The 23978-nt window shown below is 59.3% G+C and overlaps 3 protein-coding genes across 20 annotated transcripts in view; 2 read left to right on the top strand and 1 right to left on the bottom strand.

The window, feature by feature from the left end:
* The window catches only part of C19H19orf25 (chromosome 19 C19orf25 homolog), a 99084-nt gene that overhangs the window by 71429 nt on the left and 3677 nt on the right, over positions 1 to 23978 (top strand). The window contains exons 1-2 of one of the 3 annotated variants that reach the window (XM_015122283.3): positions 21692 to 21757; positions 22019 to 22150. In XM_015122283.3, the coding sequence (XP_014977769.3) occupies positions 22021 to 22150 (130 nt within the window). In that variant the 5' untranslated portion in view covers positions 21692 to 21757; positions 22019 to 22020. 3 annotated transcript variants of the gene reach the window in all.
* On the bottom strand, positions 1571 to 8861 carry REEP6 (receptor accessory protein 6). Of its 2 annotated transcripts, XM_077976316.1 has the most exons (6): positions 8506 to 8854; positions 4207 to 4300; positions 3988 to 4126; positions 3057 to 3225; positions 2820 to 2900; positions 1571 to 2309 (listed from the first exon to the last, which is right to left on the bottom strand). In XM_077976316.1, exons 1-6 carry the CDS (start codon positions 8618 to 8620, stop codon positions 2272 to 2274), a joined length of 636 nt encoding a protein of 211 aa, XP_077832442.1. In that variant the 5' UTR covers positions 8621 to 8854; the 3' UTR covers positions 1571 to 2271.
* PCSK4 (proprotein convertase subtilisin/kexin type 4) lies at positions 8041 to 18391 on the top strand. Of its 15 annotated transcripts, none has more exons than XM_077978736.1 (15): positions 9225 to 9299; positions 10011 to 10115; positions 11314 to 11406; positions 11502 to 11630; positions 11732 to 11808; positions 11902 to 11990; positions 12436 to 12608; positions 12684 to 12896; positions 15702 to 15802; positions 15880 to 15983; positions 16060 to 16177; positions 16478 to 16543; positions 16807 to 16931; positions 17347 to 17469; positions 17615 to 18391. In XM_077978736.1, exons 3-15 carry the CDS (start codon positions 11404 to 11406, stop codon positions 18082 to 18084), a joined length of 1791 nt encoding a protein of 596 aa, XP_077834862.1. In that variant the 5' UTR covers positions 9225 to 9299; positions 10011 to 10115; positions 11314 to 11403; the 3' UTR covers positions 18085 to 18391. The 15 variants fall into 15 exon arrangements, with proteins under 15 accessions (XP_077834856.1, XP_077834853.1, XP_077834862.1 ...); XM_077978729.1 differs by having other exon boundaries at positions 16364 to 16543; XM_077978724.1 differs by lacking the exon at positions 9225 to 9299 and adding an exon at positions 9439 to 9750.

The raw sequence follows: 23978 nt of genomic DNA, 5'->3' as shown, positions 1-23978 counted from the left end.
CAGCATGGTCTTGCCTCAAGGCCTTTGCACAGGCTGTGCCCTCTGCCTAGAACACTCCTCTTTTTTTTTTTTTTTGAGAAAGTGTCTTGCTCTGTTGCCAGGCTGGAGTACAGTGGTGCTATCTCGGCTCACTGCAACCTCCACCTCCCGGGTTCAAGCAATTCCCCTGCCTCAGCCTCCTAAGTAGCTGGGATTACAGGCATGTGCCACCACACCTGGCTAATTTTTTGTATTTTAGAGAGACGGGATTTCACCATGTTGGCCAAGATGGTCTTGATCTCCTGACGTCATGATCCACCCACCTCGGCCTCCCAAAGTGCTGGGATTACAGGCGTGAGCCACCCACCCAGCCTTTTAATTTTTTTTCTTGAGATGGAGTCTCACTCTGTCGCCCAGGCTGGAGTGCAATGGCACGATCTCCACTCACTGCAACCTCTGCCTCCCAGGCTCAAGTGATTCTCTTGCCTCAGCCTCCTAAGTAGCTGGGACTCCAGGCATGTGCCATCATGCCTGGCTAATTACTGTATTTATAAGTAGAGACAGTGTTTCACCATGTTGGCCAGGCTGGTCTCGAACTCCCGACCTCGGGTCATTCTCCTGCTTTGGCCTCCCAAGGTGCTGGGATTACAGGTGTGAGCCACCACGCCCGGCTCACCACTCTTTTTCTTTTGGAGACAAGGTCTTCCTCTGTTGCCTAGGCTGGAGTGCAGTGATCATGGCCAGGCATGGTGGTGTGCGCCTGCAGTCCCAGCTACACAGAAGGCCAAGGGAGGAGGAATTCTTGAGCTCAGGAGGCTGAGGATGCAGTGAGCCATGATTAAATTACTACACTCCAGCCTGGGCAACAAAGCCAGAACCTGTCTCATAAAAAAAAAAAAAAAAAAAAAAAAGTGTCTCCAGACAAGACCCAGAGGCCTGGGGACAAAACTGCTCTGGGTTGAGAATAACTGAGTTATGGCCCCTTGGACAAATATAATATCAGGCTTTGTGGTTTATCCTGCTAACTTTTTTTTTTTTTTTTTTGAGACAGTTTTGCTCTTGTTGCCCAGGCTGGAGTGCAGTGGCGTGATCTCAGCTGACTGCAACTCCGTCTGCCTCCTGGGTTCAAGCAATTCTCATGCCTCAGCCTCCAGGGTAGCTGGGATTATAGGCGCCCACCACCATGCCTGGCTAATTTTTGTATTTTTTAGTACAGACGGGGTTTCGCCATTTTGCCCAGGCTGGTCTTGAACTCCTGACCTCGGGTGATCCACCCGCCTCGGCCTCCCAAAGTGCTGGGATTACAGGCCTGAGCCACCGCGCCCACCTGGGGGAGTTTTAAGAGAAGCAGGCTAATGCAAATGGGCCAGACAACTAGCTCGGGAGGGGAGAAAGCACTGAGGTTAAGGACAAGCATTTCCGGGGCTTGCACCCATCCTGGCCATGCAGGTGGACCTTGAGTGGGTGAATTAGCCTCTGGGCCTCGGTCTCCTCATCTATGTTATGGGGCTGGTCGGCACAGCTGGGATTCGTGCCTGATTAAATGGAACAGTGCCCTCGCAGCCCCTCCCCCAGACACGTGGAGCGCAGGTCTGGTCCGGGTTAGCTTTATTGGAGCCTCCTAGCAGGCCAGGTGTTTCAGGCACCAGTAGTGCTGCAGGCACGGGGGCCTGTGGTGTGGCCAGCTGCAGGTGATCTCAGTGGTGGACTCCGAAGTGTACTCCAGAGAGGTCCCGGAGTGGCAGGGGACCAGCTCGGGCACTGAGGTGCTGCTGGCAAGCTGTTTCGAGGATTGCTTCTGGCGCTGTCCGCTGGTCTTGGGGGCTGTGTCCTCTGGCTCGCCAGGGGGCTTGCTGGGAGGCTGCGTGGGGACGTTGCTGCTGCTGGGAGACTGGACCATGGGTGAGACCGGGCTGGAGGTGACGTTGGGTGGCTGCAGGGGCCTCGAGGATGGGAGGGCTGACTGGGAGGGGCCGGAGGAAGTACCAGGCAGCTGGGTGCATTGCTGAGACCGCTGGGAGCTGACCCGTGCCCGACGCTGGCCCTGGGCCTTGCCACGGCCAGAGCTGGAGGGCAGCTGGCCCTGGGATTCAGAGCTGGGGGTGGCCGAGGACTGGGACTGGGACTTGCCCGAGGTGGCATTTAAGGAGACCCCCAGGGCCTTGCCTGGACCCGAGGGACTGGCGTGGGCTGCCGTCGAGAGATGCGCTGAAGACGATGTGGAGGCCTGGGAGCCCGGTGCGGCCCCCTCCTCACCAGCCGGGAGGTCCTTGCGAGGCCCGGGGGGCTGCTTCACTTGTCCTTCGGCTGCAGGGTCTGGCTTGGCTTGACTGCAGAGAGAGGGGCAGGCGGGGGAGGGCGGTGAGGCAGGCCTGGGCTCCGCTGACTGCTCACAGGTGGGACTGAGGCTACTGGATGTGAGCATGGAAAGTCGAGGGGCCGGGCAGCCACCCTCAGCAGAGATGGTGTCGACCACACGCACGCTTTCATGGTCACCTATACATAGAGGGGTGCACACAGAGCACGCACATGTGCAGTCACACACACGCTCACACACATACATGCACACGTGGTCACACGCACACACACATGCATGCACACACACGTGCACATACACCTGTACACGTGGTCACACACACATGCACACGTGAGAAACCATGCTCCCTTGCTCACTTATACACACATGGAAACACCAAACATACGCTTGAGCCATGCACACACACACCGTCATGCACATGACAAAACATGCACGCACAATAACACATGTGCAACAGCAAACATACACTCAAACACATGCGCACACACACACACAGCTCCTACCTCCCCCACGGGTTACGTACTGTCAGCTTCCAGGGGAGTGGAGGGCCCGGCCACAGCCGCTGGAGTGACGCCTGCCCGGCTACGGGCCAGCGCCTGCAAGACTGGTTCCCGGAAGCGTGAGAGAGAGAGGCGGACAGTGAGAGGGGGCGGCCAAGATGCCAGACAGTGGGCAGTCAAAGTCAGAAAGGGAGGCAAGGTGGAGACAGGTGGAGACCCAGGAGACGGTCAGAGGCAGCCGGGCGCCTGCAAGCACCCACCGTTCCTGGTTATTCCGGCCGCCGCGTCCAGGGCTCGCCCGCTGAGGTTGTTGACGATTCTGTCCACGGCCCCGTGGTGCCTTAGGAACAGCGGGCGCACGACGCGCTGATACAGCATGAGAGCCCCGTTCCAGGGCCTGGGGGCCATGCAGAACAACAGGAAGGCGCACTGCAGGGCAGGGCAGGAGTTACACACAGCCCCACCCAGCTCTGTGCCCCTGGAGGGGAGAGAGGCTGCACTACCCCACCACATGCCCACCCTGGACAGGAACCGGGTCTCCACCATCAGACACCCTTTGGGGGGGCCCTCCACCATCAGACATCCTATTGGGATGGGCCTGGGTTTTCGCCATCAGACACCCTTTAGGGTGAGCCCTCTACCATCAGACATCCTGTAGGGTGGACCCTCCACCATCAGACATCCCTTAGGGTGAACCCTCCACCATCAGACATCCTATCGGAGCAGGCTTGGGCCTCCACCATCAGACACCCTTCAGGGTGGGCCCTCCACCATCAGACATCCTTTAGGGTGGGCCCTCCACCATCAGACATCCTGTAGGGTGGGCCCTCCACCATTAGACATCCTTTAGGGTGGGCCCTCCACCATCAGACATCCTTTAGGGTGGGCCCTCCACCATCAGACATCCTGTAGGGTGAACCCTCCACCATCAGACATCCTTTAGGGTGAGTCCTCCACCATCAGACATCCTATTGGAGCAGGCTTGGGTCTCCACCATCAGACACCCTTCAAGGTGGGCCCTCCACCATCAGCCCCCGGACAGGGCCCGTTTCCCCAGGGAAAGGACTGAGTCTTCCCCTCCCATCTCCCATCTCCTGGTATTCTTTCCTCCGGACCTCCTGGCCCCAATACCTCCCAGGAATCCCCAAGCCCCATGCGCTCCATGGCTGTACCCGCCCTGGCAGGGCCCACCTTGCCCACGTAGTAGAAAGGGAACCAGGACAGGAGTAGATCGCTGAAGAACTCGGCCAGCCCGAACAGGGCGTACACCACCCAGTAGGTGAGCCACACAGTGTCGTCGTCCTTGCTTGGGCTCTCGATAGCTTTGATTCTGCAGGGAGGCGCAGCAGGGTCAGGGGCTGCCCGGGAGCCCCCAGATCCCCCCACGTGGGCAGCCAGCCGTGCACTCACGAGGCATATGCGGGGTAAACAAATCCGATGAGATTGCACAGCAGAGACGCTCCGTATCCGAACAGCAGATACAGGCTTAGCAGAGTGACGGCTCCTGCGGGAGAGAAGTGGTGGTGTGCTAGGGCCAGGGACCTGCTGAGTCCCCATGACAGCACCCAGGCCTCCTTTCAGTCGACAGAGACTGCAACCTCCTCAGAAGCCTTGGTGATGCCTCTAGGATGTGTCCACTGCCCCCGAAGTGTCTGTGCATCCCCCCATTGTGTCCCTAGGCCCTGAGCCTTGTGCCTGTAACTGGTCAATGTGTCCATGTCCCCCACCATGGTTGAGAGCTCCCCAAGGGCAGGCAGGAGCTTGACACTGGGCAGTGGGGGTGGGTGCAGAATAGCTATCCAATAAAGTGTTTGCTGAGTGAGTAAGTGTAATCTGGCCAGATGTGGTGGCTCACGCCTGTAATCCCAGCACTTTGGGAGGCCGAGGTGGGCGGACCAGGCAGGCAGACCACCTGAGGTCAGGGGTTTGAGACTAGCCTGGCCAACATGGTGAAACCCCATCTCTACTAAAAACACAAAAATTAGCCAGACTTGGTGGCGGGCGCCTGTAATCCCAGCTACTTGAGAGGCTGAGGCGGGAGAATCGCTTGAACCCAGGAAGCGGTGGTTGCAGTGAGCAGAGCTTGAGCCAGTGCACTCCAGCCTGGGTGAGATTCTTTTTCAAAAAAAAAAAAAAAAAAGAATGAGCATAATCTGCAATGATAGGCATCTCGTTCCAGGCCCTATGGGAGGCGCTGGGAAACGAGGCTAATGTTTCAATATAAGGGATGGGTGAAGCCTGCAAGGGAGGCCAGGCTGTCATGAAGACTTGGTTCCAGAGCTGAGAAACGCAACTGTTTCATCCGTTATCTTAGTGCAGGGTTTCTCTGCCTTGGCACTGCTGATGTTCGGGGCTGGGTCATTCTTGGTTGTTTTCGGCGGGGAGGGGAGGTGGCTGTCCTGGACACTGCAGGGTGCTGAGCAGCGTCCCTGGCCTCTGCCCTCTCCATGCCATCAGCTCCCCAGTCATGACGACCACAGATATCCCTAGACATCACCCAGTGTCCCTGGGGCAGGGTGGGGGGCAGTACTACCCCCCCCGTCTTGGAGGCAGCAAACCCCAGCATCTCGGTCCCCCGGGTGGAGGAGAGCCCTTTGGTTGGCTGTGCACTCACCAGCCGGCACTGAGCAAGGCTGTGGCTGCACGGAGCCTCAGTTTCCCCCTTGGTAAGTGGGAATGGTAATGGCCCCTGCCTCTTATGGTTTCAAGTTAACAGAGAGGGCTGGGCACAGTGGTTCATGCCTATAATCCCAGCACTCTGGGAGGTTGAGGTGGGTGGATCGCCTGAGGTCAGGATTTCGAGACCAACCTGACCAACATGGAGAAACCCCATCCCTACTAAAAATACAAAATTAGCCGGGAGTGGTGGCGCATGCCTGTAATCCCAGGTACTCAGGAGGTTGAGGCAGGAGAATTGCTTGAACCCAGGAGGCAGAGGTTGTGATGAGCCGAGAACATGCCATTGCACTCCAGCCTGGGCAACAAGAGCGAAACTCTGTTGCAAAAAAAAAGTAATAACAAGTTAACAGAGAGAACTCCTTTCTGCGCGTTTATTTTTATTCATTTATTTATTTTTGAGACGCAGCCTTGCTCTGTCGTCCAGGCTGGAGTGTAGCGGCACAATCTCAGGTCACTACAAGCTCCGCCTCCCGGACTCAAGCGATTCTCCTGCCTCAACCTCCTGAGTAGCTGAGCGTGCCACCACACCCAGCTGAATTTTGTATTTTTAGTAGAGACGGGGTTTCACCATGTTGGCCAGGCTGGTCTCAAATTCCTGACCTCAGGTGATCCGCCCGCCTCGGTCTCCCAAAGTGCTGGGATTCCAGGCGTGAGCCGCCGCGACCTGCCCTTCTCCACATTTATTAAGTGCCTTCAGGCAACAATAACACAGTCCCAGCAAGGAGGGTGTTCAGAGAAAAAGGTGTGTGTGTCCAGCTCAGCCCCAATCCTGAACCTGGCTCTGAAAAGAATGATGACGACAGCTGCATTTATTAAGCGCCTATTGTGTGCCAGGTTTTGTGCTTTCCCTGAATTATCTTATTCAGAACTGGGGGTGGGTGGGTGTTGCCCAAGGTCACACAGGGAACCCCCGTGCTTCAGAGAGCTTGGACAGCCTCCTTCCTCCTCCCCTGGAGCTGCTATCTGCAGAGTGAGATAGAGGCCGCTTCCGGACCAAAGGGCAGAGGCCCAAGTCCCTCCCAGCCCCTCCTACCTGCTTTAGTCTTTATCCACAAGCACCCGAGGTCACGGGTAGGCGGAGTCCCCCAGCTGGGAGGCTGTGTGGCCTCCCGGTCACTGTCTCCTCTGAGTTTCTTCGTATGTTACCCAGGGGTGTGGGATTTGTCGATTTAAATGAGGTGGGAGAAGGGGGATGAGGGAATGCTACCTCTCCCCAGGCCTGGCTTGTGGGGAGGAGTGACTGTCCCAGGGTGTCCCTCCCTTAAATCCCTGTTCCTGCAGCTTCAGCAACGGGAGGATGACCTTGGACATCAGAACTGTGGAGGGGGGCCCAGCCCCCACGATTAGCAGCAGATGGGACTGGGAGTGGGCGGGGTGGAGGGGTGTACGCCTCAGACACAACAGGCGCAGAGGCAGCCCCTGCCGCCCTGTGCCTCAGTTTCCTCTCTGGTGACACAGTGCCCCAGCCAGCCCCTCCCTGCTGCCTGCCTCCTGGGCGCTCTGTGACCTAAATTCCTGCCCACTGGCCCCAGGGATGTGGAAAGGGAGGGCAGAGGCCAGGGACCTGCTCCCGGGGGCAGGCACAGCCAGGCCATGCCCATGCCACCTGCTGCACTGCACATGGGACCAGGCACCTGGGGACCTCCAGGGTCTGGACACAGATTTCAGACTGTTCTCAGGCTGCCTGGCATGGGAACCCCCAGATGGTGGGAAAATGGAGGGGGGGACTGGACTCCGGGGATCCACCTGCAGAAGGTGCTCAAAAAAGTGGCACTGTCCTCTACCCAGAACACCCCAGGCCCAGATCAAGTCCTTTCAAGTCATTCTGCGGAGCTTCCTGGAAGAGAAGGCAGAGCCAGTGGGGCTGGGAGCAGTGGCTCCCATGTAAATCCCAGAGCTTTGGGAGGCTGAGGCAGAAGGATCGCTTGAGCCCAGGAGTTTGAGACCAGTCTGGGTAACATAGTGAGACCCTGTCTCTTAAAAAAGTTAACTTTAAAAAGTTTTAGGCCAGGCAAGGTGGCTCACACCTGTAATCCCAGCACTTTGGGAGGCTGAGGTGGGCGGATCACCTGAGGCCAGGAGTTCGAGACCAGCCTGGCCAACATTGTGAAACCCCGTCTCTACTAAAAATACAAAAATTAGCCGGGCATGGTGACCTGCGTCTGTAATCCCCGCTGCGCAGGAGGCTGAGGCAGGAGAATCGCTTGAACCCAGGAGGCAGAGGTTGCAGTGAGCTGAGATTGCACCACTGCACTCCAGCCTGTGCGGCAGGGCAAGACTCGATCTCAAAAAAAAAGTTTTAAAGGTGGGGAGAGAGGCATTTAAGGAGCGCTTACTACATGCTCTTGCTGTAGTTTTGGAAAGGCGAAGGGGCGCGGCGTCACCAAGGGTGAAAGGCCCGGAAGAACTGTAATGGAGTCACAATCGGGGTGCCTGGATCTCCCGCTCTGTGGGCCCCAGTCCAACCTCCCCACATCACAGCTGTCAGACAACCCAACTCCGTCTTAACAAATATTTACGCGCGGTGGCACTAAGCCATTGAGCGGGGCAAGGTGAGCTAGGGCAGGAGAGGAGGAGGAGAGGAGAGTCCTGAGCAGCCCCCCGGGACGGTCCGTTCCCCTCCCCGCCTGGAGCCTCCCCTCGGAAAAACGGGAAGATCTCCACTGTTGCAGCCAGGTCGGGGTCCACGGGGGGAGGGGGACGGCGAAACGTGCAGGACACTGGCATCCTGGCCTCTCCGGGGCCACTGGGCAACTGGAAGAACCGGACTTCGGCATGGCAGGCACCCAGCGCCCAGAAGGAGGCGGCGGGGGACGGCCAGGGATGGAAGCTAGAGAGGGGTGGCTCGGGAGCAGGGTCGCAGGGCGCGGGCAAGGGAGGAGTTGCGGGCGGACCTCGAAGTCCCGGTCACCCCGCGCGCTCCACGAGCAGGACCGGACCCCGTAGCCGGGGAGGGAGTCAGACCTGCGACCCCCGGGCCCATGGCCTCAGTGTGCCCGTTGGCGAAACGGGCTAGCGCCGACGGCTCACCTGCAGCCAGATACCGCTTCTCCAGCCCGGTCTTGGCCTCCAGCGCCCCCAGCACGTCGGTGACCAGGTTCCTTTGCTCCAGGAAGCGCTCCACGCGCTGGCTCAGGCCGTCCATGGCCCCGACGCGCCCGGGGTTGGCTGCTCGAGCTCGCCCGCGGACCCGCGCACCCACTCCGCTGCACGCGCGCCGCTTTCCCGCAGCCTGAGCCGCGCTGCTCCGGCCCGGCGCCGGTGTCCGCCCCCGGCCCCCCGCCCGGACCAATGGGAGGGCAGGGCGGACAAAGGAGGTGGGGCCTGCCCCGTCTCCCCCGCCGCATAGCCCTCCGCCCGCTGCCGCCGCTGCCCAGACCCCGCCGGGAGAGGGCGGGGCGCGCCGGCCCAGGGCACCGATTGGCCGGGCCAGAGCGAGACGTAGCTGATTGGAAGGGCGGCGTCAGGGGACGGGATTATTGGCTGCGACACTGAGGGGGTGGAGCCAGGGCGAGGAGAGGCGCGGGTGGGGGCGGAGCCGGTGGGTGGGGCTAAAGAAAAATCCGAGCCGATTGGAGAAACGGGACGCGATTCATTGGCGAGAGCAGTGGAGGGCGGGGCTGATCACAAAGGAGGCAGGGCGGAATGGTAGGGGCGGGAATGGGGCGGGGCTTATCGGGGGAGGCGGGATTACTCGAAAGAATGATTCTGATTAGCCCGGATAGGAGGCCGGGCTGATTCTCGAAGGAGGGGTGTGTTGGAAAGTGGGCGAGGCCAAAGAAAGGGTAGGACGCGTTACTGCAACAGTGAACCCGCTTCTCTGGGTTAGTCCTGTCGTTGTACAAATGGGAAAACTGAGGCTCCCGAGGGTGTGGGTCTGCGGGAGACGGGCAGGCGTGCGTCCCTCCCCCGCTTCTGTCAGATCTTCGCGCCCGTCTTGGCTGAGTAGCCGCAAGGCCCCCTGGGAGTCGAAGCCTTCCGCGTTGCTATGGAGCCGGGGGCTGAGAGGACGCCTGGGTCCACTCGGCGGTTTGGCGGGAGGGAGGGGCTTTGCGCAGGCCCCGCCCCCGGCCCCGCCCCGCCTCCATGCGGCCCGCCCCGATTGCGCTGTGGCTGCTCCGGGTCTTGGCCCTGGCCCTCGTCCGCCCCCGGGCTGTGGGGTGGGCCTCGGTCCGAGCCCCCATCTATGTCAGCAGCTGGGCCGTCCGGGTGTCTCAGGGTAACCGGGAGGTCGAGCGCCTGGCACGCAAATTCGGCTTCGTCAACCTGGGGCCGGTGGGTGGGACCGGGATGGACGGGAAGTGGGGGCGTGGAAGGGACTAGAGGACCCTAGACCCCGACAAGTGGGAGGGAGCCCACAAGGTCTCCTAAATATCAAGAGCCTCAGCCCACCCCTGCCTCAGCCAAGTTCAGCTTCTGGGACTCCCAGAGAGCACCTGGTGGGGAAGGACAAGAAAGGGGGCTGTTACCGGCCCTCGGGGGCTCCAGCAGGGGAGCCTGGTCCTATCGGTGCGGCCGCTTCCCCACATCCCCAGATCTTCCCTGATGGGCAGTACTTTCACCTGCGGCACCGGGGCGTGGTCCAGCAGTCCCTGACCCCGCACTGGGGCCACCGCCTGCACCTGAAGAAAGACCCCAAGGTGAGCCTGGCCTGGAGGCCACCGTCTCAGGGTCTCAGCCGCCTCCTGGGGCCACTAGCCATCTTCTGTGGTTCTCGTGGTTGTTATGAACAGCTGTGTGCTTTCTGTGGCTCAGACCCACCTGGACCACAAGTCTGTACAGCAGGAGGAGGGAGGGAGACCCAGATACGGAAATCATGGCGCCTGCCAGGGCGTGGTACACAGTGGTCACCTCTTGCCCTTCCCCTCCCTCCTCTGGGTCCCAGGGGCTCTGGTAAGGAGGAACAGATGGAATGCCTTCCCCACCGTCTAGGTCATAGGATGGAGGGAAGGGGATTTTACAACACAGGAATGGGTTCCAAAGAGTAGGAGCCTTAAAGTCACCCAGTGGCCCTCAGGACGCAGTGTCCGGGTGCTCAGAAAGGGGCCTGGGTCCGATCGGGCTGGGCCCTGTCTAGAAAATGCCTGAGATGTCAAGCTGAGGGGTTGAGATGGAGCCTTGGAAGCCCTCGGAGGCCAGGAAGTGCCTTGAACAGGACTGGACAGCTGCCTGCTTATAGCACTGGGAGGGAAAGCAGTGGCCGGTTCCTGATGTGGTTTGCAAGAGAGAAGCCAGGCCTGGTGTGGTGATTCATGCCTGTAATCCCGGCACTTCAGGAGGCCAAGGCAGGCAGATTATTTGAGCTCAGGAGTTTGAGACCAGCCTGACCAACATGGCGAAACCCCGTCTCTACTAAAAATACAAAAATTAACTGGGCATGGTGGTGTGCGCCTGTAGTCCCAGCTACTTGGGAGGCTGAGGTAGGAGAATCGCTTGAACCCGGGAGGCAGAGGTTGCAGTGAGCCAAGATTGCACCACTGCACTCCAGCCTGGGCGACAGAGCAAGACTCTGTCTCAAAAAAAAAAAAAAAAAAAAAAAAAAAGGAAGTGATGCAGGAGAGAGAAGGATCTAGAACAGGGATGGGGGAAGGAGTGGAGTGGGGACCTGGGGACCTGCAGTCACCCGGGACAGCGACGATTCGTCTGTGGACCCAAGGACAGGTGGTCCAAAAGCCTCGGTCCCCTCTGACTGCAGACAGAGCCCCAGGTACATGCGGACGCTGGAGAGCAGCCCCCACAAACACGGGGCCCCAGGGCATGGGGCTGCCTCACTCCCTGAACCACGAGGGGCCCCAGGAGCGAGCAGCGGACAGGCCTGACCCACCTTCCGCTCTGCAGGTGCAGTGGTTCCAGCAGCAGACGCTACGGCGGCGGGTGAAACGCTCTGTGGTGGTGCCCACAGACCCCTGGTTCTCCAAGCAGTGGTACATGGTGAGCGGGCAGCCAGGGTGGGTGGGTGGGGACAGGGCCACTAGCGCCCTCGACCCCAGGCCCTCACAGGGTCACCACCCTGCCTCCCCCTGCAGAACAGCGAGGCCCAACCAGACCTGAGTGTCCTGCAGGCCTGGGGCCAGGGGCTGTCAGGCCAGGGCATTGTGGTCTCTGTGCTGGACGATGGCATCGAGAAGGACCACCCGGACCTCTGGGCCAACTACGTGAGACCGCGGGTGGCTGGGGGCGAGGGCTGCCCCAGGTGCCGAGACCGGCTTCACCCAAGGACGCCTCCCAGCCCCCTCGTATCCCCACCTGTCCCCAGGACCCCCTGGCCAGCTACGACTTTAATGACTACGACCCAGACCCCCAGCCCCGCTACACCCCCAGCGACGAGAACCGGTGAGCAGGGCTCCCACAGCACATGGGGGAAGCCCCAGTACCTGGCAGGGGGATGGAGGCCGTGACGGGAGCCCTTCTTGGCCCTGGCACCAGGCACGGGACCCGCTGTGCTGGGGAGGTGGCCGCGATGGCCGACAATGGCTTCTGTGGTGTGGGGGTCGCTTTCAACGCCCGAATTGGAGGTACCCAGGGTCCCCCAGCGGCACCATTGGGGGACAGAGAGGGAAGGGGGTGATGCTGGCGGAGAGCTGGGCCCGCAGACCAGGGAAGGAGGACTCGGGAGCCCCCCCGTCACTGCTGGGTGGTGCTAGGGCCCCAGACTCTGGGGCTCAGGGGGTGCTGAGCCAATACGGATGGTCCACTCCAGGGAGAGGGCCCGGGTGGGGCTGGGGAGTGGCGCGGGGTGGGGCTGGGGAGTGGTGTGGAGTGGCGCGGGTGGGGCTGGGGAGTGGCGTGGAATGGCGCGGGTGGGGCTGGGGAGTGGCGTGGAGTGGCGCGGGTGGGGCTGGGGAGTGGTGTGGAGTGGCCCGGGTGGGGCTGGGGAGTGGCGCAGGGTGGCGCAGGGTGGGCTGGGGTGTGGGGAAGGGCAGGGCTGGTGGCAGCGGCCCTCCCACCCTGGCTCTGCAGGCGTGCGGATGCTGGACGGTACCATCACCGATGTCATCGAGGCCCAGTCGCTGAGCCTGCAGCCACAGCACATCCACATTTACAGCGCCAGCTGGGGCCCCGAGGATGACGGCCGCACGGTGGACGGCCCCGGCATCCTCACCCGCGAGGCCTTCCGGCGTGGCGTGACCAAGGTGAGTGGGAGCCCAAGGAGGGCCAGGGTGGCAGGCCAGGCCGACGCCCCCTCCCCGCCCCTCCTGGTTTCCCAGGGCCGCGGCGGGCTGGGCACGCTCTTCATCTGGGCCTCGGGCAACGGCGGCCTGCACTACGACGACTGCAACTGCGACGGCTACACCAACAGCATCCACACGCTCTCCGTGGGCAGCACCACCCAGCAGGGCCGCGTGCCCTGGTACAGCGAAGCCTGCGCCTCCACCCTCACCACCACCTACAGCAGCGGCGTGGCCACCGACCCCCAGATCGTGAGTGCAGCTGCCTCAACAGGGTCCCCTCCCCAGGCCCTGCCATCCCAGCCTGGCCTCCTCACCTCCCTCCTGCCCCACCGCTGTGACTTAGCACCCTCCCAAAGCTGCTTTGAAAATGCAAATCCAGGCCGGGCACAGTGGCTCACGCCTGTAATCCCAGCACTTTGGGAGGCCGAGGCGGGCGGATCACGAGGTCAGGAGATCGAGACCATCCTGGCTAACACGGTGAAATCCCGTCTCTACTAAATATACAAAAAATTAGCCAGGCATGGTGGCGGGCGCCTGTAGTCCCAGCTACTCAGGAGGCTGAGGCAGGAGAATGGCATGAACCCGGGAGGTGGAGCTTGCTGTGAGCTGAGATCGGGCCGCTGCACTCCAGCCTGGGTGACAGAACGAGTTTCCATCTCATAAATAAATAAATAAATAAATAACCCAAATCCAGGCTGAGCACAGTGGCTCGCGCCTGTAATCCCATCACTTTGGCAGGCCAAGGTGGGTGGATCACCTGAGGTCAGGAGTTCAGGACCAACCTAGCCAACATGGCAAAACCTCATCTCTACTAAAAATACAAAAAAAAAAAAAAATTATCCACGCATGGTGGCACGCGCCTGTAATCCCAGCTACTCAGAAGGCTGAGGCAGGAAAACTGCTTGAACCCAGGAGACAGAGGTTGCAGGGAGCCGAGACTGCACCACTGCACTCTATTTTAGGCCACAGAGCGAGACCCTGTCTCAACAAAAAACAAAACAAAACAAAAACAAATCCAGATGGGTGCAACAGCTCACTTTGGGAGGCCAAAGTGGGAGAATCACTTTAGCCCAGGGTTTCTTTTCATTTATTTGTTTTTGAGATGCAGTCTCACTCTGTTGCCCAGGTTGGAGTGCAGGGGCGTGATCTCGGCTCACTGCAACCTCTACCTCCCGGGTTCAAGCAATTCTCATGCCTCAGCCTCTTGAGTAGCTGCGACTACAGACATGTGCCACCATGCCCGGCTGGTTTCTTTTTGTATTATTAGTAGAGAAGGGGTTTCACCATGTTGGCCAGGCTGGTCTCAAACTCCTGACCTCAAGTGATCCGCCCACCTCAGCCTCCCAAAGTGCTGGGATTACAGACGTGAACCACCGTGATCAGCGAGCCCAGGGGTTTGAGACCAGCCTGGGCACCATAGTGAGACCCCATCTCTACAAAAAATTAAAAAGTTAGGCTGGGATTGATAGCACACATCTGTGGTCCTAGCTACTCGGGAGGCTGTGGTGGGAGGATTGCTCGAGCCCAGGAGGTCAAGGCTTCAGTGAGCTATGATCACACCACTGCACTCCACCTGGACAGCAGAGCAAGACCTTGTCTTAAGAAAGTAAATACATAGATGAAACCCAAATCCCACCCCACCAGTCCAATCACAGCCCTCCTGTGGCCCACCAGCGTTCTTGGATGAAACCAGCTCCTGGGCCCCAGCCACCTGTCTCAGCCCCTTGCAAGAAGGTTCCCCCTCATTTCTCCAGGCCCCTCCTGCCTCAAATTCTCCTTGGGGAGGCCCCTGTGCCCGATCACTGCCCCTCTCTTTTTTTTTTTTTTTTTTTTGAGACGGAGTCTCGCTCTGTCGCCCAGGCTGGAGTGCTGTGGCCGGATCTCAGCTCACTGCAAGCTCCGCCTCCCGGGTTCCCGCCATTCTCCTGCCTCAGCCTCCCGAGTAGCTGGGACTACAGGCGCCCGCCACCTCGCCCAGCTAGTTTTTTGTATTTTTAGTAGAGACGGGGTTTCACCGTGTTAGCCAGGATGGTCTCGATCTCCTGACCTCGTGATCCGCCCGTCTCGGCCTCCCAAAGTGCTGGGATTACAGGCTTGAGCCACCGCGCCCGGCCAACTGCCCTCTTCTGCCCTTGCTGACTCTTCCTTCAGACCCCCACCTGGGGCCACTGCCTCCAGGAAGTCTCCCAGGCCTTTCCCCATCTCATACACTCACCTCCCAGTGTTTGAGAGTCCCTGAGGCAGTGATGAGCTCCCCTGCAGGGCTCATCAGGCCAGAACCAGGAGGGCCTGGGTCATCTCTCAGGCTCCGGGGCCAGGTACATAGCAAGTGCTTCCCTGAATACCTCCAAACCCAGGCGAGTTTCCTGCCAGGGCTGCCCTGTGGTCCTACTGCTGCTGCCCCATCGCTGACCTGCACATGTCTCAGGCAGGGCCGGCTTCCGGGCATATGACCCAGCAGGCACCTTTTAAGCTCAATCTTTAGTTTCTTTCTTTCTTTCTTTTTCTCTTTCTCTCTCTTTCTTTCTTTCCTTTCTTCTTTCCTTTCTTTTCTTTCTTTTTCTCTCTTTCTCTCTCTTTCTCTCCTCCCCTCCCCTCCCCTCCCCTCCCCTCCCCTCCCCTCCCCTCCCCTCCCCTCCCCTCCCCTCCCCTCCCCTCCCCTCCCCTCCCCTCCCCTCCCCTCCCCTCCCCTCCCTTCAGCATCTCGCTGTCACCCAGGCTGGAGTGCAGCGGCCCGAACTTGGCTCACTGCAAGCTCCACCTCCTGGGTTCATGCCATTCTCCTGCCTCAGCCTCCTGAGTAGCTGGGATTACAGGCGCCTGCCACCATGCCTGGGTAATTTTTTTGTATTTTTAGTAGAGACAAGGTTTCTCCATGTTGACCAGGCTGGTCCCGAACTCCTGACCTCTGGTGATCCACCCACCTCGGCCTCCCAAAGTGCTGGGATGACAGGCCTGAGCCACCGCGCCTGCCCAGTCCTTGGTACTTTTTGAAGAAGGGCTGTATTCTCACTGTGCACGGTCCCCCGAGTCCCGCCCCCCCTCTGCCCTCAGGTCACCACGGACCTGCATCACCAGTGCACGGACCAGCACACGGGCACCTCGGCCTCAGCCCCACTGGCTGCCGGCATGATCGCGCTAGCGCTGGAGGCCAAGTAGGTGATTGCGGGGCCCCGCCCACCGCCCTCGCCCCAGGCGCAGCCCCCGGCTCACCCGCCCCCGCCCCCTGCAGCCCGTTCCTGACGTGGAGAGATATGCAGCATCTGGTGGTCCGCGCGTCCAAGCCGGCGCACCTGCAGGCCGAGGACTGGAGGACCAACGGCGTAGGGCGCCAAGGTGCGGCGGGGCCGGGCGGGGGCGGGGGTGGAGACCCCGGGCCCACAGGGGGAATGACAGCCGCCCTTCTGCACAGTGAGCCATCACTACGGCTACGGGCTGCTGGACGCCGGGCTGCTGGTGGACACCGCCCGCACCTGGCTGCCCACCCAGCCGCAGAGGAAGTGTGCCGTCCGGGTCCAGAACCGCCCCACGTGAGACCCCTGCGTGCCCCTCCGCTATCACCGCTGGGGGTGTGGGGGACAGGCCTGAGGCCTCAGTTTACCCATCTGTAAAATGAGGGCTGGACCCCGTGACCTCTGAGCCCCGACCTCGCCTGCTGGCCGCCCCCCCACCCCCCAGCAGGCCGCAGGAGGGTCCTCACCCCTCGACCCCCCCAGCCCCATCCTGCCGCTGATCTACATCAGGAAAAACGTGTCGGCCTGCGCCGGCCGCCACAACTCCATCCGCTCGCTGGAGCACGTGCAGGCGCAGCTGACGTTGTCCTACAGCAGGCGCGGAGACCTGGAGATCTCACTCACCAGCCCCATGGGCACGCGCTCCACACTCGTGGCCATACGGTGAGCGGCCCGCAGAGGGGAGGGGCGGCCTCACGCCCTGTGGGTAAACGCTGCCATCTACCGGGAGTGTCCTCACGGCGAGGGGCCAGGCCCACAGGAGTCACACGGCAGCCTAGTGGATGGGACCCCCGAGTCACGCCCCCACCCACACCCAGAGGACGCCCGGCCACCAGCACGTGCGATCAGACACTTGGTGGGACTCTGCGGGCTTCACAAAGCCATCCCTCTTGACACCCCCACCCCCACCCGCCCTTCTGTCGCAGACCCTTGGATGTCAGCACTGAAGGCTACAACAACTGGGTCTTCATGTCCACCCACTTCTGGGATGAGAACCCACAAGGCGTGTGGACCCTGGGCCTGGAGAACAAGGGCTACTATTTCAACACGGGTGAGGGCGGGGCGGGGCTGTGGTGGGCGGGGCAGGACCGTGGTGGGCGGGGCTTGGCTCTCCAACCTCCCCCCAGGGGCTCCGGAGTTAGCCTTGGTGACCCCACTGCACAAGGGGTTCCCAGTGGCCTTCTCCAAGAGAACACGCACACAGTAGGCGTGCAGTCACCCGGGAGATGGTGTGCAGTGACAGGCACACAGTAGGTGTGCAGTGACAGATGCACAGTAGGTGTGTCGTCACCCGGGAGATTTCGGTGTCCAGTGACAGGTGCACAGTAGGCGTGCAATTCCCTGAGACATGTGGACCAGTCTGGGGCCCCGGGTGGGAGCTGCAGGAGAGGGAGCCTGGGGACTACCAGGACCAGGCCGCCAAGAGCCTCCTCCTCCTCCTGTGCCCACCCGCGACCCCTGCCCAGGGATGTTGTACCGCTACACGCTGCTGCTCTATGGGACAGCCGAGGACATGACAGCGCGGCCTACAGGCCCCCAGGTGACCAGCAGCGCGTGTGTGCAGCGGGACACTGAGGGGCTGTGCCAGGGTGAGTGCCGGCGCTGCAGGGCCCACTGCTGGGAGGTGGCGGTGGCCACCGTGGGCAGCGTGCATGTGGCCCCGGGCGGGCGGGTGGCGGGCAACAGGCCGCGGGTGGTGAGCTCACGGGTCTTTGCATCCGTGTCCCTGAGCAGTATGTGACGGCCCCGCCTACATCCTGGGACGGCTCTGCCTGGCCTACTGCCCCCCGCGGTTCTTCAACCACACAAGGCTGGTGACTGCCAGGCCTGGGCACACGGCGGCGCTCGCGCTGAGGGTCTGCTCCAGCTGCCACTCCTCCTGCTACACTTGCCGTGGCGGCTCCCTGAAGGACTGCACCTCCTGTCCCCCATCCTCTACACTGGACCAGCAGCAGGGCTCCTGCGTGGGACCCACCACCCCTGACAGCAGCCCCCGGCTTAGAGCTGCCGCCTGCCCCCAGCACCGCTGCCCAGCCTCAGCCATGGTGCTGGGCCTCCTGGCCATGACCCTCCAAGGCCTTGTCCTCTGCAGCATGTCCATGGACCTCCCACCACAGACCTGGCTCTCCCGTGCCAGGGCCACGCCCACCAAACCCCAGGTCCGGCTGCCAGCTGGAACCCGAAGTTGTCAGCTCAGAAAGTGACCTTGCCCCTGCCTGGGTCCCTGACAGGCACTGTTGCCCTGCTGCCTCCCCAGGCTGGCCCAGAGGAGCCAGCACCAGCCCCCGACGCCTGGCCTGCCAGGCGTGGGCCCCGTGGAACCCCGCAGCCTGGGGGGAAGAGAGAGAGAGAAGTCTCCTATGCATTTTGGGTTTGGGTGGGAGTGGGCTGGGGGGAGAGGCTGGAGCACCCCAGAAGCCAGGGGAAAGTGGGGGGAGAGAAACGTGACACTGTCCGTCTCGGGCACCGCGTCCACCCTCAGAGTTTGCAAATAAAGGTTGCTAGAAGGTGTTCAGTCTGTGGCCTCCTCTGAAGCAGGATGGGCCCGAGGCCCCAGGGCTCAGGTGGTTTCCGCCTGGGGTCCCCGGACATCAGTCTAGGGCGAATGCACTCGGCTATGGAGAAGGAGTTCGCCCAGGCCCAGGGACCCCAGGCAGTGGGGGCAGCAGGGAGCGGCCGGGTGTCGGCAGTAATGTCTAACCCCAGAAAATGGCTCACCATGGCCAAGAATCCTCTCCCGCCGTGGTTCCTTTTGTTGTTGTTGCTGTTTGTTTTGAGACAGGGTCTCCGTACGTTGACCAGGCTAGAGTACAGTGACGCGATTGTAGCTCACTGCAGCCTTGAACCCTGGCCTCAAGCAATCTTCCCTCCTTGGCCTCCCAAAGTTCTGGGATTACAGGCATTAACCACCACGCCTGGCCCTTTTCTCCCTCCTTCCCTCCCTTCCTTCCTTCTTTCCTTCCTTCCTTCTCTTTCCTTCCTTCCTTCCTTCCCTTCTTTCCTTTCTTCCTTTCCTTTCTTTCCCTTTCTCTTTTTCTTTCTTTTCTTCCTTTTATTTTCTTTCTTTTTCTTTCTCTCTCTCTCCTTCCTTCCATTCTTCCTTCCTTCTCTTTCCTTTCTTTCCTTTTTCTTTCTCTTTCTTTTCTCCCTTCCTTCCTTTCTTCTCCTTCCTTCTTTCCTTCCTTCCTCCCTTCCTTCTCCTTCCTTCTTTCCTTCCTTCCTCCCATCCTTCCTTCCTTCCTTTCTTTCCCTTTCTTTCTTTCTTTGTTTCTTTCCTCCTTTTTCTTTTTTCTTCTTTCTCTCTCCTTCCTTCCTTCCATTCTTCTTTCTCTTTCCTTTCTTTCCTTTCTCTCTCCTTTTTCTTCCTTCCTTTCTTCTCCTTCCTTCTTTCCTTTATCTTTCCTTTTACTTTTCTTTTATTCTCTCTCTTTCCTTCCTTCCCTTTTCTTCTCCTTCCTTCCTTCTTGTCTTTCTCTTTCTCCCTCCCTGCCTTCCTTCCTTTTCTCTCAACAATTTCTTTGATATCAAACTAGTTAAGTAAGCCCTGTCTGTGGGAGCCACTGCTATTCTGAGAACATTTTAATTTTAATTTATTTTATTTTTTATTTTCAGATGGAGTTTCGCTCTTGTTGCCCAGGCTGGAGTACAATGGAACGATCTTGGCTCACTGCAACCTCTGCCTCTCAGTTCAAGCGATACTCCTGCCTCAGCCTCCTGAGTAGCTGGGATTACAGGCATGCACCACCATGCCAGGCTAATTTAGTATTTTTAGTAGAGATGGCGTTTCTCTATGTTGGTCAGGCTGGTCTCAAACTCCCGACCTTAGGTGATCCGCCCACCTTGACTTCCCAAAGTACTGAGATTACAGGTGTGAGCCACCGCGCCCAGTCTTTTATTTTAATTTATCTTAAATTATATAGATGAAGTCTCACTTTGTTGCCCAGGCTGGTCTCAAATTCCTGAGCTTAATCAATCCCCCTCCCCCTACCTGCCTCAGTGTGACCCCATTTCTATGAAATGTCCAGGACAGGCCAATGCACAGAGATGGGAAAGGGATGCGTGGGTGCCAGGGGCTGGGAAGAGAGGAGATGGGGAGTGATGGCTGATGGAGGCTCAGAAATTAGGGGTAATGGTTGCACAACTCTACACAAAAAACCAGCAGGTGCAGTGGCTCACGCCTGTGATCCCAGCACTTTGGGAGGCTGAGGCAGGCGGGTCACGAGGTCAAGAGATCGAGACCATCCTGGCCAACATGGTGAAACCCCGTCTCTACTAAAAACACAAAAATTAGCGGGGCGTGGTGATGCACCCCTGTAGTCCCAGCTACTCGGGAGGCTGAGGCAGGAGAATCTTTTGAACCTGGGAGGCGGAGGTTGCAGTGAGCTGAGATCACACCACTGCACTCCAGCCTGGCAACAGAGCAAGACTCCGTCAAAAACAAAAAAACAAAACAAAACCCTAAACCATTGAGCTTACACTTTATTTATTTTTTCTTATTCGTTTATTTTTTTGAGATGGAGTCTTGCTCTGTCGCCCATGCTGGAGTGCGGTGGCCCGATCTTGGCTGCAAGGTCTGCTTTCCCCGTTCACACCATTCTCCCACCTCAGCCCACGGAGTAGCTGGGACTACAGGCGACCACCACCACACCCGGCTAATGTTTCTTTTTTTTTTTTGTATTATTAGTAGAGATGGAGTTTCACCATGTTAGCCAGGATGGTCGCGATCTCCTGATCTCACGATCCTCCTGCCTCAGCCTCCCAAAGTGCTGGGATTACAGGCATGAGCTGCCGCGCCCAGCCTAATTTTTGTATTTTTAGTAGAGACGGAGTTGCACCGTGTTGGCCAGGCTGGTCTCAAACTGGCCTCCAGTGATTTGCCCGCCTCAGCCTCCCAAAGTGCTGGGATTCCAGGCGTAGCCGCCGCTTCCAGGCCGAACTTACAGTTCAAGCAGGCGAATTAGGCCGGGCGCGGTGGCTCACGCCTGGAATCCCAGCACTTTGGGAGACCGAGGCAGGCGGATTGCCTGAGCTCAGGAGTTTGACACCAGCCTGGGCAATACAGTGAAACCCCGTCTCCACTAAAATACAAGAAAAAAAATTAGCCGGGCGAGGTGGCGGGCGCCTGTAGTCCCAGCTACTCAGGAGGCTGAGGCAGGAGAATTGCTTGAACTCAGGAGGCGGAGGTTGCAGTGAGCTGAGATCACGCCACTGCGCTCCAGCCTGGGCGACACAGGGAGACTCCATCTTTAAAAAAACAAAACAAAACGAAATAAACAGGCGAACTTTGTGGTATGTAAACTGCATCTCAATAAAGCTCCTGAGACAGGAAAAGGGCGCTCTGCTCTTCCTGCCTTCCCAGGCATCAGCGGAGGGGAAAAGGTGACCTCCAGTACCGCCCCCGAGGCGGGAGGACCCTCTTTGGCTGGAAGTGGAGGCGCCGTGGCGGCCCCTCTGCGTCCTGGCAACCTAGGTGAGATTCCTGCAGCCAACATCACCGAGTGCTGGTGCACCACCAGGCCCCCTTAGGTGGCCAGCGACTTTGTGCTCCCGACAGCCACGTGGGTGACATATCCCCTGGGTGGCGTGTCCCGCTTTTCAGAAAGACGAGCCTCGGATGCTTTTCTACCCAGCCAGTGGAGCCTAGACTCGAACTCGCTCTCGTCGTAGTGCGTCCAGGCTCGGGTTCGACTGAAAGGCTGAGATCCGATTCTCAAGGGCACGGTCCCTTTAAGAAGGCGTGGAGCCCCGCGATGAGCGGCGGGCCGGCGCGAGAGGAGGCCGGAAGCGCGTGTGACGTGATCGGGGACGGGGCGGTGCTCCGGCCGGAAGCGGAGGTGGCTGCATCGCAGACACTCTGGGCTGGGGTTCCGAGCCCAGGTAGGTGGGGAGAGGCTGGCGACTGGGGTTACCGCGGGGAAACTGAGGCAGAGGTTGAGCCAGACTCTGAAGCCTTGGCCACCATGTTGTTGGGCGGAGGGAGGGTCAGGGCCCGGCGAGAACCCAGAGGGGCGGGACAGGGCGGGCTTCCTTGGGAGCGGGGCCGCGACGGGTGCGTACGAGTTCGCTGGGCGGGAGGAGCGGCCCGGGCAAAGGCGGAGAGGTGGACGCCTGGGTCAGCGCTCCCTTCCCCGCCTGCAGAGATGGGCTCCAAGACCAAGAAGCGCGTGCTGCTGCCCACCCGCCCAGCGCCCCCCACGGTGGAGCAGATCCTGGAGGATGTGCGAGGGGCGCCGGCAGAGGACCCAGTGTTCACCACCCTGGCCCCGGAAGGTAGGGGGAGACCTGTCCCGGGGAAAGGCGGACCTGAGACTCCGGCAGCAAGGGGGACGGGAGAGAAGCACACCCCTAACTCCTGACCCCACGCCCTGGGAATCCCAGTAACGTGGGCACGATCCATATCCTCTCCGAGCCTCCCTCTTCGCCTCTGTAGAGTGGGACCGATTTTCAGAGGGTTCTTCAGGCAGGGGAGGAGGCCAGGCGCTGTGGTTCAGGCCTGTAAGCCCAGCACTTTCGGAGGACGAGGCGGGAGGATCGCTTGAGCCCAGGAGTTCGAGACCAGCCTGGCCAACATGGTGAAACTCCGTCTCTGCTAAAAATGCAAAAAAAGAAAAAAAAAATGTTAGCTGGGCATAGTGGCAGGCGCCTGTAATCCCAGCTACTGGGGAGGCTGAGGCAGGAGAATCGCTTGAACCCGGGAGGCAGAGTTTGCAGTGAGCCGAGATCGCTTTGCTGCACTCCAGCCCAGGCGACCGTGGGAGACTCCGTCTCAAAAAAAAAAAAAAAAAAAAAAAAATTACTGAGTGTAGTGGTGGACACTTGTAGCCTCAGCTTCTTGGAGGCTAAAGTGGGAGGATCCAGCCTGGGCATCACAGCCAGACTCTGTCTCAAAAATAAATAAGTGGCCGGCACGGTGGCTCATGCCTGTAATCCCAGCACTTTGGGAGGCCGAGGCGGGTGGATCACTTGAGGTCAGAGGTTCGACACCAGCCTGGCCAACATGGTGGAACCTCCTCTCTACTAAAAATACAAAAATTAGCTGGATGTGGTATTGTGGGCCTGTAATCCCAGCCACTCAGGAGGCTGAGGCGGGAGAATCACATGAACCTGGGAGGCGGAGGTTGCAGTGAGCTGAGATCATACCACTGCACTCTGGCCTGGACCACAGTGAGACTCCGTCTCAATACTACTAATAATAATAAATAAATAAATAAATAAAGTAAAACAGGGGTGGTAAGCTAGGGCCCGCCAAACCCTGCCCTTGGCTGTTTTTGTAAGGCCTGGGAGCTATGAATGGGCTTCACATTTTTAAATTGGGGTGGGTGAAAAAACGTATCTGACACCTGAAAGAGGTATGAAATTCAGATTTCAGTGTTGATAAGTAAAGGTTTACGGCACACGGCCAAATGCTCTCACACCAGAAGGGCAGAGTTGAGTAGTGGGAGCAGAGACTCTAGCTTTTGGCGGGAAAGCTCGTCCACTCCTGATTTACGAGGTGGAAGCTAGTCAGAGACCAAGGGGTTCGGCAGTGCAGTTGGGCGAATTTTGTGTTCTCTCCATGAGGCTCATTCATTCATTCATTCAAGTCTTTTCTTGAGCACTTCTTTGTGCCGAGCTCTGGGCTCAGAGCACTGTTAATGCACAAGTGAACAAAAGAAACAAGAATGCCCGCCCCAGGCTGTTCTAGACGGGCAGGCGTAGAGGGGTGGTGCCGGCACTGACATTAAATGAAAATGAATCAGCCAGGTGCGGTGGCTCACACCTGTAATCCCAGCACTTTGGGTGGCTGAGGTGGGCGGATCATTTGAGGTCAGGAGTTCAAGGCCACCCTGGCCAACATGGTGAAACCCCATCTCTACTAAAAATACAAAAAAATTAGCCAGGCGTGGTAGCGCATGCCTGTAATCCCTGCTACTCGGGAGGCTGAGGCAGGAGAATTAGCTTGAACCCGGGAGGCGGAGGTTGCAGTGAGCTGAGATTGTGCCATTGCACTCCAGCCTGGGCGGCAGAGCAAGACTCACTCCCAAAAAAAAAGAAAAGAAAATGAGTCATGTGGAATGACAGAAACTGAATTTTTATGGGAACATTTAAAAAAAGTAAT

This window comes from Macaca mulatta, chromosome 19 (assembly GCF_049350105.2).
Source record: "Macaca mulatta isolate MMU2019108-1 chromosome 19, T2T-MMU8v2.0, whole genome shotgun sequence".
NCBI lineage: Eukaryota > Metazoa > Chordata > Mammalia > Primates > Cercopithecidae > Macaca > Macaca mulatta.
Note: the sequence above shows the minus strand (reverse complement) of the source record. Positions and strands in the feature narration are given on the sequence as shown.

Excerpts from the sequence above, each read along its gene's own strand:
- REEP6 (XM_077976316.1), bottom strand. The coding sequence starts at position 8,620 with ATGGACGGCCTGAGCCAGCGCGTGGAGCGCTTCCTGGAGCAAAGGAAC. Across the intron at positions 4,127-4,206 it reads GTTTACCCCGCATATGCCTC|AATCAAAGCTATCGAGAGCC; the intron begins GTGAGTGCACGG and ends GCCTCCCTGCAG. Across the intron at positions 2,901-3,056 it reads GGCCGGAATAACCAGGAACG|TCTTGCAGGCGCTGGCCCGT; the intron begins GTGGGTGCTTGC and ends TCCGGGAACCAG.
- PCSK4 (XM_028838636.2), top strand. The coding sequence starts at position 9,562 with ATGCGGCCCGCCCCGATTGCGCTGTGGCTGCTCCGGGTCTTGGCCCTG. Across the intron at positions 11,407-11,501 it reads TCTCCAAGCAGTGGTACATG|AACAGCGAGGCCCAACCAGA; the intron begins GTGAGCGGGCAG and ends CTCCCCCTGCAG. Across the intron at positions 16,932-17,346 it reads GGGCTACTATTTCAACACGG|GGATGTTGTACCGCTACACG; the intron begins GTGAGGGCGGGG and ends ACCCCTGCCCAG.